The following is a 16,519-nucleotide window of genomic DNA, read 5'->3' as shown; positions in this document are numbered from 1 at the left end:
CTCTTGCCATGCAGCTCCCTGCCAAGTGCAATCTCCCCCTACCCACCAACTGCTAAGGCAATTCTCTTCTGTCTCTCTAGTAACCCTTTTTTTTTCTTTTGCTTTCTTCTTATAACATCATCTTTGTTTGGCTGCCCACATAGTGGCAATCTCAAAATTTGCTTTGGTATTTAAAAAAATGAACTGATATTTACACTCCCATATTTTGTCATTGGCGAAGGACACTTTTCAAAATATGAGAGAGACAGAGATGCTTAGTATAAATGATTAAATAAAACCAACTCTAGCGGCTTAAGCTTTTGCAGTAATTGTTTGTTTCACAGGAGAGAGAGGTGGGTGCAAGTGCAACTCGGGCCAGGGTACGTCCAGGGTACGTCGGGTTGAGGCCAACCCTAGGCCAACCCACTGTAGCATCTCCCAATCCTAACTTGATCCTCGGGTCCAAGAGGGTTAACCTTAACCCAACCTGACCCGTTCTAAATCTCTCAATCCTAACTTGACCCTTCTAGCCCATTTTTTTCCAAATGGAGTCGGTTTGGGTTCAGATTGGTTTAGGGAAAGACAGAAAATTACAACAAAAAAATTATAGCCCTAAGATTTTGAAAATTACGATAAAAATTAGAGGATGGTGTTGGATTTGGGTCCAGTGGCTTAATGCCTCAATCCTGAATCAAACTGAGCCATAATCTGGTTGAATCGGTCCAGTTTAGCCCGACCCAAGTTGCACCCACAGAGAGAGAGACTCTGATGAAAGTCCTAAAGAGATGTTCATGTTACACAGCAAGGTTTAAAATTTCGGTTTCGGACCCTGAAATTTCAAAATTTCGGTCGAAATCGTACAAAACCCAAAACCAATATTTTATTCAATATTAAATTTCGGTGAAATATTAAATTAATATTAAAAAAAAAACAGATTTTTTGGGTCAAATTTCGGAAAAACCGAAATTTCGGCCGAAATAAATGACCGTTTCAGTTTTGGGTGATTTCGGTGTCGGTCTCCACCGAAATCAGAAATTTCGGTCCGAAATTTAAAACCATGGTTACAAGTCGAATGAATTTGCTCTAAAAACTGGTTAAACTAAGAGTTCTAATTATTCTGGTGTTGTTTGTTTGTGTTGTTTCAGGGACGTAGGACTTGAAGTTGTTTCTGTTTTCAACTAGCTAATGAGGATTTCTACCGTGCCCTTTGTTCTATGTGGTCGTTAATTGTTGTTCTTGTTGTTATCGTTCTGTATGGAGTCATGGCTTTCTTTTCAAACTAAGGTGATTATCAATCAGTAATATGGCATCGTTATATTTTGATTATCGATAATACAGGCATCGAATTATCTCAATGTCAAATTTTCTATAGTTTCCAGCAAATTAACAATGCATCACATGCATCTGTATGGAAGAAAAAAAACAATCAATTAGGCAAAATCAACTAGTTAGTAATCAAACTCAACTAGTTAGAACTAAGAACACAGAATCTGCCTTTGAGTCAGTAGCTCTGAGACCATGGGAAACAACCATAGGTATTTTGGTCACAAATTGATGGCATGACCGGATTTGCAAAATTCACTCAAATGTATTGACTATTTTGCAAAGTGTCAAACTAGTTAAGACTTTCGTACAAACGTATGTCCATATAAGTCATAAAGAAGAGGTGACAAAGTGTAAGCCCCAACTTGGAACTCCTTTTTCCTAGAAAGGAATTTTTGTGCTTTCCCAGGGTTCTCTTTTATTTACATGCATTTGAGAAATGAGGTCTCTCCGATTCTCCCTCCTAAAGCATCCCTCACAATACCTGATAAGTAAATCTTTGCCAGAGACAAGCAACTCTGAGCAATCAGCAGCGAAGGGTAACCTTAAGGACCCTATTATCATAGGCTACCTTAAGGACCCTATTATCATAGGCTATGTGACCATCATAACCTCTGTTAAATTTACTTCCTCTCTAAGACAAATTATGAAATAAGAGAATGCTTGAAGGACATGTAGAGATAATCAAAAGAAGGAAACTTTCATTGAATCAGCAATTTGGAAAGTCTCATTTTGTTTTCTAATTACAAGCTACCAATCTGCAGCATCCCTGATGAATACCCTTTTCTCATGAGAGGAACTATAATGGATAACAAACATAAACCAGTCCACAGACCAATTCAAAAGAAGATACTCCTTGTTGCATCTCAGAGTAGATAAGAAAGAAGTTTGGTCAGAATCCATGTATAAAAAACGGACAAAACAGCCCCAACAGGAATGGTGACCGCCCAGGATGCTACAATCTCCTTCACAGTCTCAGCCCTAACACGGTTTAGCCCCCTTGCAAACCCCACACCCATGACCGCCCCCACGAGAGTATGGGTTGCAGAGATGGGTAGACCCAGTTTTGATGCCGACAGTACCACAGAAGCCGCAGCAAACTCAGCTGCAAATCCCCGTGTTGGGGTCAATTCTGTTATCTTCTTACCAATTGTGGCTATCACTCTATACCCCCACATGGTCAACCCTGCAACTATCCCAAATCCACCCCAGGCAAGAACATCAGTGGGAATAACAATCTCAGATGCAATATAACTACCTTGGAGAATTGATAACGCAGCAGCGAGTGGGCCAATCGCATTGGAGACATCGTTGCCCCCATGAGCAAATGACATGAAGCAAGCTGAAAGGACTTGCATGTAGCCAAAGACGCCATAGACAATCTCTAGTTGGGTCCCTGTGGGGCCGGCGATGTCGGATAGGAACCCAATATTTTGATTATGCGAGGTATCTTTTGATTTTATTTTTGTTGATTCTGAGGTTAGGAGGTGTCCAAGGTCTTTGTGGATGACTCTGCTTACTAGAAAGGCACCACAAGTTCCACAGGCCAAGGCTTGGGCTATGGCCAGAGGAAGAGTTTTGCTAAGTGGTAAAGCTGCGAAGGAGATGCCAGTTACGCCGAGGAAAACAGCAATGGGTGCGGCTGCAGCGGCGGCCTGTCCTGGGTTCGGAGCACTGTACACAAACTACAAAATATAACAGGAAAAATAAACAGATGAGAAAAGCAATTTAAAGGATAATTTTGATATTTTGTCAATTTTCGAGAATGGAGGTTCAGGTCGAGGTGTAACTTGGGTCTGGTCGGGTAGAGCTTTTGCTCAAAAATGAATTGGAATCAACCCGAACCCGACCTAGTTTTATAGTGAAAGCTCAACCCAAATTCCAAGAAATCAACCCAAGTTGCACTGCAGCCCTAGGTTCAGGTCATTCTGGAGGGTACGGAAGCTTTCATGTATGAAGTGAAAACATACCCTACGTATGCATTTGTAAACGAGATAGGAGACTGCTGCTCCGATAACAGGGGAGATGATCCACGATGAAATCACCCTTGCCAGTGAACTCCAAAAGACGGCGCCAACTCCCCCATAGACCAGGCCAAATCCAACCATGGCTCCTACTATACAGTGTGTGGTGGAGACAGGCCAGCCAAAATAAGATGCTATCTGAATAAAATATGAGTAAATTTGTCAATGAGATTGAAAATAGAAGGCATATAATTTGTGTAAGTACAGGTATAGGTGCATGTACATTCATGAATTCATCTTCCGTGAATCATAAAGAAAATTGTTAATAATAGTAAAGGCAGGAAATGGCAACCCAGATTACCATATATGCCAATAATAGTACAAGCATATTGTAATATGCATATTAAATGTAAGTAGCAACAAGTGCTTACAATTTACAAATAATGTACATTATTGTTTTCGGCTCAAAATTACAATCTCGGGCATGTCATTGAAGATGAGGATAGAACATTTCTCATTATTGCTGTTCTACTAAATATCACAATCTCGGGGGCTGCTCCTATGATCTGCACCTTTACAAGATTTGAAATGTATGATCAGGAGTCATAACTCAGAATGTCAGTTTACATATTGAAGTGGAAGTGCGTCGTATGACACATGGCGGAGTTGTTGGTTGCATCATTGTAGGGGTTATTGTTGGTTGCATCATTGTAGGGGTTATTGTTGGTTGCATCATTGTAGAGGCTATTGACATGCTTTATTCATCGACTCATATGCGAACAATACTAAGCATTAGATGTTCATTCTACTACTTGACCATGCCAATGAATTAAGTAACTTATTAGAGGTTGTTTGGGAAAGAAAGAAGAACAAACAAACAAAACTGACATCTCCTAATCTGGGTAATGTAGAGGTATCTTAATATCTTGTGTTGAACATGCTTGATTCTTTTTTGAATGGTCCACCATCTTCAAGAACTGCTCTGCAAAGACTTTAACGGTAACTTGTTCTTCCTTTTGTCCTTACATCAGTTTACTCCAACAAAACATCAACACAAGTTTAAGATAACAACCCTTCAACCATAATATAACGCATATAAGCATACACACTACTTTACATCATCAAAATCAAGATTTGCAATGGAATCCATACTAAAAGAAAAATTCTGCCTTGAAACTTAAATTGCAGAAAAAGTGGAGAATTAAATGAAAAAAGAACCTAGTGTGACACAACCAATTACATCAAAAGCTTAAGCTATTAGAGTTGGTGTTATTTCATTATTTATACTTTAACACTCCCCCTCATGTGCGACCCCTCCTTTTTGGGTTGGCAACCCAAAACCTGCTCTGAGGCAATGGCTCTGATACCACGTGAAGCAATCAATTACTCCAAAAGCTTAAGTTATTAGAGTTGGTGTTGTTTAATCATTTATACTTCAAGACTTCCCCCTCACGTGTGACCCCTCTTTTTTTGGGCTAGCAACCTAGGACCTGCCACGTGAAACAACCAATTACTCCAAAAGCTTAAGTTGCTAGAGTTGGTGCTATTTAATCTCTTATACTTCAACATTAACAACCAATTACTCCAAAAGCTGAAGCTGTTAGAGTTGGTGTTATTTAATCATTTATACTTCAGCAATCCCCCTGACATGTGTACCCTCCTTTTTTGGGCAAGCAACCCAAGACCACCTGCCATGGGAAACAACTAATTACTCCAAAAGCTTAAGGCCCTGCTCGTTTAAGATTATGGCAACAGCTTGCGAGTGCCAAACCGATTATTGGACTCAAATTTAAAAGTAATTTTGAGTCCAAGAATCGGTTTGCCACTTACAATCAGTTGCCATAATCTTAAACGAACAGGGCCTAACAACGCCTAAGTTGTTAGAGTTGGTGTTGTTTAATCATTTATACTTTTAACACTCCCCCTCACATATGACCCCTCTTTTTTGGGTTGGCAACCCTTAAACGAGCTCTGACACCATGTGAAAAGAACCCATTACTCCAGAAGCTTAAGCTTTAGAGTTGTGCATTATTTGATCATTTATACTTCAACAGTTAGAGTACTAAGGATTGAAGAAAAGCACCTGAAGCCAGGTACCAGCAGCGGCCAGAGAAGAAAGTAGGCCTGCAAATAGAACAGAGTCCTTCCCCTGGAACACATTTGCAACCAGAATTCCCTTCTGCATTGTATTTGTCACATGGGTTCCCAAAAAAAACGCGCCCGAAAATTCGAGCACCGCGGCTGTCAGCACAGCTTGCCGGAGAGTAAGCGCCCCTGAACCCACTGAAGTCCCCATGGCATTGGCCACATCATTAGCCCCAATATTCCAAGCCATGTAAAACCCAGAAAGCAGTGTAATATAAGAGAGCACCTTCGTCTTAAACCCTAACCCTAGCCCAAAAGATCTCATCAGAAATGGGAAACTTAGAGCGGCGAAAGCTATGCAGATGGAGATAGCCGAAGCTGTTTGTGAGGAGATATTGAAGGCCTTGGCCATTCCTGACACGTCAGCATCCGATTTGGCACCATGTTTTTTCTGGGTTTCATTTTCTTCCCCTTCTGCGTGGGCAAAAGAGGAGAGGGCTGATGGGGGAAGAAATCTAGGGGTGAATTTGGGAAAATGGGGGGTGGGTTTGGAATTTTTGAATTGGAGTTTGGAGAAGGGAACCTCACGCTTTGAGAAGGGGCATTCATGATTGCGGAGAGAGAGATTAGAGTTAGGGTTATGAAGGAGGAAAGGACTGATTGTAGCTCCTCTTCCATTTCTTAAGAAGCATGTAGAGGGAATCATAATATCTGAAGAATAGGAGAAGAAGAGGAAAGAGAGAGGAGAAAGAGAGAAAGGGATAAAGAGAGAGAGAAGAAAGAGAGAATCAACGTTGGATTTTCCGCCATGGAAGAAGATTCTTGAGAGAATTGTGGTGTTGCATTTTTGTTTTTGTTTTGGTTGTGGATTTTGCAGTTTATGGGGTGTGGACTGAATGAGAGGTGACGAGTCTTTGGTGAGAGTCTGCGACAGTGAAATAGCAACAATATCCACTCCCGCTCCTACCATTTTCTAAGCTACTTATATTCGCACTACATAGTTTTTTAATAACTAAACAAGCACATGCTTGTCTTTTCTTCTTTAATTGGATTCTGAGAGCTTCTTGGGAACTGTAACAAGCTTTAACTGCTGTTTAAGTAATAAAAGAAGAGATGAGTTTTTTCAATTATCAAAATATGGTAGTGCGAATATCGGTAGCCTTATGGAAATGACACTTGTCATTTCCACACTCCCTTCTTTCTATTTCTATAATAGTGACACTTGTCACTTACCAAAGACCCCTTTAATCTATCTCTACAAGCACGTTCCCTCTTTCTTATTCTTGTTCTTATGCTGTACTATTTGTTCGGAATTGAACAGTTAGGATAGAATAGGATACTAATTTAGATTAAGATAACCTTTAATTAGTTATATCTATTCTTATAATAAGATCTTTCTATGTTTATTTTTAAGTGCTTTATATAAGCACTTATTTTTTTTTAATGGAAATCAAGGAAGAAACTCACTTCAAAAACCGCGGGCTCGTGTTTTTTAAGCACCGAGTGACTTTACTTGAGATAAGACACTAACATATCCTAGAGATACCTGTTGGAATTCAAGTAGTAGATTTGGGGGAAGAGTGATAGTAGGATAGATGAAACTCCCAACTCATCTGCTGTACATAGATGGTTCATCAAGGAGATCTTAATTATCTAACGAATACTTTTTCTTTTGTTCAATGGGGAAGGCACAAGATTTGCTTCCAAGTAGTCCAGGTAGCAGATCTAGAGCATATTTGCGCTGCGAGAGAACTATGCCTTTGGAGTACATGGCTAAACCAATGCATAGAAAAGACCTCAACTTCCCCAAGTCCTTAATGTCATATGCAACTCTCAGCGGAGTCTAGCAGTCTTAAGTCCTTAATGTCATATGCAACTCTCAGCGGAGTCTAGCACTTATATGATGTTCATATGATCCCCAGTGACCACAATATCATCCACATATGCCAGAAGGAGAGCAATACCATGCCGAGTTGTCATAATGAATAGGAGTCAAGATGCCCTTTTGAATCCTGCAAGCTCAATTGCAGGCAAATTTGTGGAAAACCATTCCGGTTCACTTTTGCAGGAGAGATCACCCACGTCATATCATATGAATTAAATGAATAAGACAGAATCTGCTAAAGAGTGAGCCTGTGGAAGATCCTCTCCAAAAGTGAGCCACGAAATAATTTTCCACGGAATTGCTTGTCTAACTCTTCATAAAAAAAAAAAAGACGCTAAATAAAATAAATTTGGCCATGTTTGGAAATTTGAGCCAGGTAGATCCTTTCACCACATGACCTTGGATAGGATAAAATGGAAGAAATTGATCCATGTAGACGAACCCAACTTGTGTCAGGATTAGACTTAGCCAATTTGAGCCGGGTAGATCCTTTCACCTTCTTCATGAAAATTTTCTAAAGGCTTCATTAGCTGACCCCAACTAGTTTGGGAAGAAAGCTTAGTTGAGTTGAGTTGAGTTGGCCATGTTTGGAAACCTTTAAATTTTTTTCCATGGGATGTTAGTATAACAAGTGGTAAGAGAGGTTCTTTTCCATTGTACTTTGACCATCTCGGTCCTTCTATAATATATTCAGTGATCATTTAAAAAAAAAACCCAAGTGGTGAGATAGGGATGGGAGAGTGGGAGGAGAGATTTGAGGGCATGGGTAAGGAAAGGATAAAAAGTAGCTAAAAATAGGGGGGGGGGGGGGGGGGGGGGGGGATAAGTGGGAATTTGAGTGTAGTCATTTTTCTTTGCTTTTCAGCCTTTTCTTATCCTCTTCTCACTCAATCTGCCTCAACTCTCCCTTCCCGCTTGGATGACACATGAAGGGATCCTCAAACAATCCCTAAGCTAAAAATGCACCTTTTGGATTAGTGTTTGTTTGCTAATGTAACATCCAAATCCCTAGAGACACAACAACCATGTGTAATAATTGCATGTCTGGTGGCGTGCATCACTTCCCTTTACATATGAAATATCCCAAAAAAGAAGAAATTTATTTAGGTATCTCTCTCCTCTGTTAATTTGATTAATTTGATTCTAAACGGAATAAAGCAAATGGTTGTACTATGCTTTAGCAGGGTTTTAATTGCATCCTAAATCCCGCGCCCTACTTGGAATTTACTACCCAAGGAATGCTTAAGCATGCAAACATAGCTGTACTATTGGGTGAGCTAATATTTCATGGAAAATAGATTCATGGTTGTCAAACAAGTCCTAAGCTTTCTGCGAAGGGATGGACCCACCTACCTTCTAAGCACATAATAATATTTTAAAATCTCTCTCTCTCTCTCTCTCTCTCTCTCTCTCTCTCTCTCCCCGTTAAATAGTAGCTCTTGAGACAATATTTAGGTTCCTAAGAATGCTAAATTGAAGGGCACCCTTGTGAAAACCCAACTGCAAGGACACCCCATTGGAACCATGTCACCCTGCCACATTTATAACATCACTGAAAAATGCAAAATTAAAGGAATAACAATTACAGTTGGGTGAAGCAAATCAAATGGGTTGGGTTTTTGCAAGGATGGTCTTAAGTTTAGCACTCCTCTTTTGGTTCCAAAGGAGGACATGAGTACATGCAAAATCAAGATAGTTGATCATGCATAACATCACAAGGCATGGTCTTGCAGCTCTTGCTCTCATCTCGAACAAGTATCCCATACTTAATATATACTACAAAAACCAACAATTTAATATTTCTTGATGGAAAAACAAAGGTTTCATGAAATAGGGACCTATGATTATCCGATCAAGGTGTTGTAAATGGCATTTGGCCGAACTTACTGTCGCTTTGATCAACGAATCACATACTTAAGATTATATACTACTATCGGTAGCTCTTTCTTTTTTCTTGAAAGGTAAAAGCGTTTCTGTTTTAAGAAAAAGGACTACAGATATTATCAAAAGAATGGTTACAAAGAAAGGATTTGCTGGGCAATTTTGCCGAAAGCTATTCCGCAGCTTAATTTTGCAGGAGAGAACAGCCACACAAGCTCAACTTTTAGCAGATTTTGTCTTATTCATTTAATTCAGCTAAGGTGGCTGTCCTCTCTTACCAAAATGAGCCCCGAAATGGCTTCCCACAAAATTGCCTAGCTAATCCCATAAAATAAAGAGTGCCATTATCAAAACAAGGGGAGTGCATATGTCAAGGAAATGTTTTCATTTTGGGCAAATGATTAAAAAAATGCAAAGTTTATGCTAAATTGTGAATAAAAGGTAGATATTTAAATTTTGTAAAAAAAGGGTTGTCAGGTGAGAGAGAATGAGTTTTAGGACAAATATACCCCCACTTTCATTTTCCCACCATTTTTTATGCTCTAATTCCTATGTTCACGTTTTTCTTTCTTCTTCCTCACCCATCCAACATGAAAAACACCCAGTGCAGCCATTGGCATCATTTGGAAGCTCCAATCCCATTGTATTTTGTTAAAAAAAAACACCATTACTTGTGAGAAATTTGAACTTCGGTGATAAACATAGCTCCAAATAGGTCTATGCTCCTCTACTTGAATAGGGATTAACAGTTTATGAAGGTTTCATATTTTGTTGGGTTTTAACATTTTATGAAGGTTTTCAGTTTTGTTAGGTTTTAACATTTTATAAAGGTTTTCATTGTTTTCATTGTTTTGTGTTGAAAAAAACAGAGAAATTATCCAAGTTGTTCTAGGTTGTATAATTGTTTTCATTGTTTTCTTGGGTTTTAAAAGAAAGTTAGAACCATCATTTTCTCTGTTGGAAAAAGACCATTACTTGTTTCTACCCAATTTGGTTCGTACTGGTTCCGGGGTAGAAAATGTCGCTCCGCACTGGTTCCGGCGTATAAAATGTGGTTCCCTAGTGGTTCCGATGTATAAAATTTGGTTCCGTACTAGGTTCAAGGGTATAAAATGTGGTTCCCTAGTGGTTCTGGGGTATGAAATGTGGTTCCCTAGTGGTTCCGGCGTATAAAATGTAGTTCCCAAGTGGTTCCGGGGTTGAAAATGTGGTTCCCTAGTGGTTCCAGGGTATAAAATGTGGTTCCCTAGTGGTTCCAGGGTATAAAATGTGGTTCCCTAGTGGTTTCAGGGTATAAAATGTGGTTCCCTAGTGGTTACGAGGTATAAAATGTGGTTCCATAATGGTTGCGGAGTATAAAATGTGGTTTCCTAGTGGTTCCGGGGTACAAAATGTGGTTCCGTAGTGGTTGCGGGGTATAAAATGTGGTTCCCTAGTGGTTCCGGGGTATAAAATGTGGTTCCCTAGTGGTTCTGAGGTATAAAATGTGGTTCCGTAGTGGTTCAGGGGTATAAAATATGGTTTCCTAGTGGTTCCGGGGTATGAAATGTGGTTCCCTAGTGGTTCTGGCGTATAAAATGTGGTTCCCAAGTGGTTCCGGAGTATAAAATGTTGTTCTGTACTAGGTTCACGGGTATAAAATGTGGTTCCCTAGTAGTTCTAGGGTATGAAATGTGGTTCCCTAGTGGGTCCGACGTATAAAATGTGGTTCCCAAGTGGTTCTGGGGTAGAAAATGTTGTTCCCTAGTGGTTCCGGGGTATAAAATGTGGTTCCCTAGTGGTTACGAGGTATAAAATGTGGTTCCATAGTGGTTGCGGGGTATGAAATGTGGTTCCCTAGTGGTTCCGGGGAAGAAAATATGGTTCCCTAGTGGTTCCGGGGTATAAAATGTGGTTCCCTGGTGGTTCTGGGGTATAAAATGTGGTTCCCTAGTGGTTCTGGGGTATAAAATGTGGTTCCCTAGTGGTTCCGAAGTATAAAATGTGATTCCGTAGTGGTTCCGGGGTATAAAATGTGGTTCCATAGTGGTTCCGGGGTAGAAAATGTGGTTCCCTAGTGTTTCCGGCGTATAAAATGTGGTTCCGTAATGGTTTCGGGGTATAAAATATGGTTCCCTAGTAGTTCCGGGGTATAAAATGTGGTTCCCTAATGGTTCTGGGGTATAAAATGTGGTTCCGTAGTGGTTCCGGAGTATAGAATGTGGTTCCGTAGTGGTTCCGAGGTATAAAATGTGGTTCCCTAGTGGTTTCGAGGTATAAAATGTGGTTCCCTAGTGGTTCCGGGGTAGAAAATGTGGTTCCCTAGTGGTCCTGGAGTAGAAAATGTGGTTCCCTAGTGGTTCCGAAGTAGAAAATGTGGTTCCTTAGTGGTTCCGAGGTATAAAATGTGTTTCCCTAGTGGTTCCGGGGTAGAAAATGTGGTTCCCTAGTGGTTCCGAGGCATAAAATGTGGTTTGGTAGTGGTTCGAGGGTATAAAATGTGGTTCCCTAGTGGTTCCGAGGTATAAAATGTGGTTCCATAGTGGTTCTGAGGTATAAAATGTGGTTCCGTAATGAATCTGGGGTATAAAATGTGGTTCCGTAGTGGTTCCGAGGTAAAAAATGTGGTTCCCTAGTGGTTCCGGCGTATAAAATGTAAGTGGTTCCAGGGTAGAAAATGTGGTTCCCTAGTGGTTCCGGGGTATAATATGTGGTTCCCTAGTAGTTCCGAGGTATAAAATTTGGTTCCCTAGTGGTTCCGGAGTAGAAAATGTGGTTCTCATGCCAGGCCCGTACGGGCCGGGTTGACCCGCGTGTCACCCGGATTTTTGCCGTATTTTTTAAGATGTTTTTGGAAAATGTTATCCGCACTACCGTATTTTGATGAGGACACTCCTCACTTTATTAAAAGTACGGTATGGCCCGCACCATGGGATGATCCAAACCGTCCATTAGATGGACCACAGCCTAAATAGGTTGTGCCCCAAAAAGCATTTCCGTAGGTTTATCCTAACCCTCTGATTAGAATGTTAGAGGGTTGGTCCTAACCCTCTATAGATCAGAGGGTTAGGATCAACCTATGGAAATGATTTTTGGGACACAACCAATTTAGGCTATGGCCCATCTAATTGACGCTTTGGATCATCCTATGGGGGGCCATACCGTACTTTTAATTAAATGAGGAGTGCCCTCATCAAAATACAGTAGTGTGGATAACATTTCCCTTTTTTGTATGGGAATTTGCTAGCCACCTTTGCCGAGGCAACTTCTTGGCTTGTGGTCCATCCTTTGATGCAAAGATTGGCAGAAGTAATATGGGTGCAAAGGTGGCTAGCAAAAGCATAATTGCAAAAAATAGTAATCATTACTTGCAAAAAATAGTAATCATTACGGATTTGTGGCTGAAGTGCTAAGTTTTAAATGAAAAAATAAGAAAAATTGGAACCAAAGTATTAAAATTATGAAAAAAATACCAAAAGGATGCACTAACATATGACAATTACCGAACTACAAAGTTTGATTGTCTTCCGTCGGAAGTCCGAACGTTTGTTCGGAAGTCCGAACAAACCTTCGGACTTCCGAATGGAACCAATATTTTGGTTATGCATACTGGCTTTCATTCGGAAGTCCGAAGTTTTGTTCGGACTTCCGACGAAAGCCAGTAGAATAGGCATAATTCCAAAGATTTTTATTTTCAAATTGAGTAAAAATTCGAAGGATAATAGGGATATACATTGTGATCTTAGTGTCATGCAGGCAACCATAAATTGAAGCTTGATTTTGATGTTTTAGAATTAAAAAATGCAAAGAAAATGATTTTATCTTGAAAATGGGGAAAACAACAAAATTCAGTTTTAAGCTCAAAATTCATTTTCTTTGCATTTTGTAACACTCATTCGATAAGTTTATCATGAATAAACCCTCATGATTACCAAACCCTGTTGTAAATGGTAACCTTCAAAACCCTTCCATAGAGTTTTCCACGTTAGAAAAGTCTTGAGGAAGAAGAAGGTGGTAAGTGAGAAGGTAATAAGTGCATAGGGATAAGTGCAAAAAGGTGGAGAGAAAAAAGAGGTAGGAGGGGTATATTTGTCCTAAAAGCCTTCTTCTCTCACTTGACAACACATTTTTTATAAATTTCAAATCACTACCCTTTATTCACAATTTCGCATAAACTTTGCATTGTTTTAATGATTTGCCCTTTAATTTTTGAATGAAAAGGCATAAAATAAAGACAAGAGTGTCATTATCAAACAACTGAGTGGCCATATAACTACTTTTTCCATTTTTCTTTTTCTTTTTCTTTTTCTTTTTTTTTCCTCTTCTTTTCCGTCATTTTGCAATCAGGATAAGAGTTTAGTTACACTCAGTTCCAACACCAGATTATCCAAACCCATTAAGATTTTCTTTTTCTTTTCTTTTTTCTCTTTTGGAAGATTCTTTCGCAAGCTTATATGTTGACCTCAATGACAACAGCCAGGGGCGGAGCCAGGAATTTACACTTGCGGGGCCAGACTAACTTACACTGCGTTTTGGGAGGGCTGCTTACTTGAACGCTGGTATATGTCTAGAACGCCGGTAAAAACCTTTTTTTGGTTTTTAGTTATAAAATGGATTTTGCAAGTTATTGGGGGGCCGTGGCCCCCCTGACACCAACAATGGCAACCATAGATGTGGTTGTAGGCACAAATCTTCAGAGATTGAACATTTCCAAATACTGGATTGAATTTGGACCTTTGCTAGTCCAAGTGATTCGGAAGGTTTGAGTCCCCTCTAGAGTACGATCGTTGAAAGGTTCTCCCACACCATTTTGCCAAAAGATAAGTACGCGTAGGCAATGAGTTGGGGGTGCCAACGTAATGTTGATCAGTGGCTATAACTAAAGTACTTCACCGAGTACATAGAACGAAGAGGCAAGTGTTCAAAAAGTAAATGAATGGAAAAAGTGTGATTGAAAGTAAATGACTAAAATGTAAATGATAACTGGAATGTAAACAGCAACAGGAAAGTAGATTACGGTAAACTTAAATGACACTTCAGGAATGTAAATAAACGATCAGACCACCTAAGTACTTCATCTTCGAAACGAAAACACAAGATACCTAGGGGATGCCGACGGGTGAAATAGAAGATTAGGCCCGTGATCGGAGGAGCAGGATGATCGAGTGATACCCTTGTACTCTAAAGGGTCTGCTATTTATAGGTCACCAGGGAATGGCTTATAACTCCCCATAACACTTCTATCTATCGTGGCCTGTGGCCTGTTTCTTGGATCGTGGAGTCGTGAGCTATGTCGTAGTGGAGAAGTAGTGGCCATCAACTGTGTTGTTGATGTGGAGGCTTATAAATTGGAGTTCGTTCTCATCCTGACCTGACAAACACACTCTTGCATGTACGTGGCGTGCCTAGGATTGTTGGATTTGTCTTACACGTGTCATGACCCTAGCCTTCAAATCGAAGTCGATTTTTCCAAAAAACATTGTCCCGTTTTTGTGTTGGTTAAACCTAATCATAGTTTAGCTGACACAAAAACGACGCTTAAAAATCCAACTCATGACTTGCACCAGTTTAAGCTGTACCAAACTAGTTTGAAAGTGTATCGTAGAAGAGGGAAGATTCTGAAAAGATGGTTAATAGACTGGGTTATTTGATGTATGGTCGAGTTACAGATCAATAACAAACGTTATTAGATCAAGCTTCAATCAGGATTCCTCAACCTCCAACAAGCTTCAACTATTTTATCAGTTCAACCTCTTGGGAGATCGATTCAAATCGATTGGCAGACTATCCCAGAGACCGATTATCATCAACACTTACTGAAATGATCGATTAACCTCTTCAGTGGTAGATTTAAATTGGATAGATTCACATGGTACACTTATCCAAAAGTCAAGTTGAATCGAGTTTTTGAAGGCCCAGCTTTCAATCTCTTTTATTCTTCCTTCAAGGTGTGTTTTCTCTTATCTTCTGTCCCCTTGGAAACCTTTGAATTTCAACTACTGCTAGTCTCATTACTTAAATGACTTGCAGCACTTTACACATTGGAGAACACTTTCAATCTTTGTCATTGCTTTACTTCGATGTAGAAAGCTTCTCCTTGTCAAGGAACCAAGCCAATGACTTTGTATGATAGTATTACGATTGCTGAACTTGTTCTTGATTTGAGTAATAAAACTCCCCTCCACCACCTCTGCATTTCTAAAACTGAATATTGTAATATTTTGAGTTCATAACTCTAATTGTTGATGTCGCTAATCTGATCCAGGGAAACACAATCCAATCTGCTTGGGCAATGGTCAGAAGAACTGAAGAACCTAATATCCTATTTCAAGCATTCTGTTCCTTGGCTAACTGTTGAATTTTAATAACTGCAAATTTAAATAGTTTAAATGCCTCCAAATATCTGCTCAGCAATGCTAATGACTACAGTTTGGTTGTAGCAGAGCACTGATTGGAAAGAAAGTTCTGCTCAACAATGTTTCTCCAAGCAAGATGACCCTTAATTGTGGACTTCGAATGAAATTCAAGAACCTTCTGTTCTTCGTAGACGATTTTACATTTCTATAAATCATGAATTATAAGAACATATCTAGATTTTACCGCCCAACTGCGTATACATGACTGTATAACAATGGCTGCAGCGATCCAATCTGAAGAGATATTGTTTTATGAGTCAAGTTCATCTTAACCTGACCCGTAATTCTTTAATTGGCTCTGCAGGGTTCTGAGTGATTTGGTTTCTTCTTCTATCTATCTCATCAGATTTGTCAGGCACTGGTATTGGATTCCCATATTTTTACTGCATCACTGAAATTGACTCCCAACCATCATATGGGCATTGCTTCTAAATTGGGCCGACAGATCCTTTGGAACTCACTCTAAAGAGGTGGGACATAGATAAATGATGTGGGTCCATTGGAGTGTCTCAGGTAGGACATGGATGGGGCCCAGACACTGGCAAAAGAGTCTGAACAGTATCCCTGATCAGAATATATTTTTCCATACTAAAACAAAAGCCCTTCAAATTTTTACTTACACGCTCAGCATGAGGGTTCTTTTCAGTATATAACATTTAACAAAGCAAAACTAAATGAATTGAATCTATCAAACTAAGTCTCCATCCATATCTCTCTCGTTGAACCCTAAGACCTTAGAACCCATTCATTAGTTGTTGTCTCAATTCGCCAATCACCGGTTGCTTTTGGACGTGTCTCCATTCGTCGTTCTGTGACTGTGTTCGCCTAATCACCACTATTTGTCACCCATCTTAAACACAAATCAACAGTAAAACCACACTATATTCTCTTAGTTGAGGGCTGAAAATTCCAAGTTCCTATAAATTTTTAAGGGAAATGATTTCAGCACTCCATTGTTTTGATAAGATGCGCGCGGCATCTTGTCGTTTAGTATTTAAAGGGCTTAT

The 16,519-nt window shown here is 39.8% G+C and overlaps 1 protein-coding gene across 1 annotated transcript; it reads right to left on the bottom strand.

The window, feature by feature from the left end:
* Positions 1-1,983: 1,983 nt before the first annotated feature.
* Positions 1,984-6,262, bottom strand: LOC143847224 (inorganic phosphate transporter 2-1, chloroplastic-like). Its single transcript, XM_077355978.1, has 3 exons — positions 5,350-6,262; positions 3,273-3,464; positions 1,984-2,987 (listed from the first exon to the last, which is right to left on the bottom strand). Exons 1-3 carry the CDS (start codon positions 6,055-6,057, stop codon positions 2,169-2,171), a joined length of 1,719 nt encoding a protein of 572 aa, XP_077212093.1. The 5' UTR covers positions 6,058-6,262; the 3' UTR covers positions 1,984-2,168.
* Between the last annotated feature and the right edge of the window lie 10,257 nt (positions 6,263-16,519).

Source organism: Tasmannia lanceolata, unplaced genomic scaffold (genome assembly GCF_043159265.1).
Source record: "Tasmannia lanceolata isolate RefF3 unplaced genomic scaffold, GAP_Taslan_0.1 ptg000015l, whole genome shotgun sequence".
In the NCBI taxonomy this organism is placed as follows: Eukaryota; Viridiplantae; Streptophyta; class Magnoliopsida; order Canellales; family Winteraceae; genus Tasmannia; species Tasmannia lanceolata.
This window is presented reverse-complemented; position numbering and strand designations above follow the sequence as displayed.

Bases quoted from the DNA above. Each gene is read 5' to 3' on its own strand.
- LOC143847224 (XM_077355978.1), bottom strand. From the start codon at position 6,057: ATGATTCCCTCTACATGCTTCTTAAGAAATGGAAGAGGAGCTACAATC. The intron at 3,465-5,349 runs GTGCTTTTCTTC...TATTTTATTCAG, and splicing joins CTGCTGGTACCTGGCTTCAG to ATAGCATCTTATTTTGGCTG. The intron at 2,988-3,272 runs GTATGTTTTCAC...TATATTTTGTAG, and splicing joins TTTACAAATGCATACGTAGG to TTTGTGTACAGTGCTCCGAA.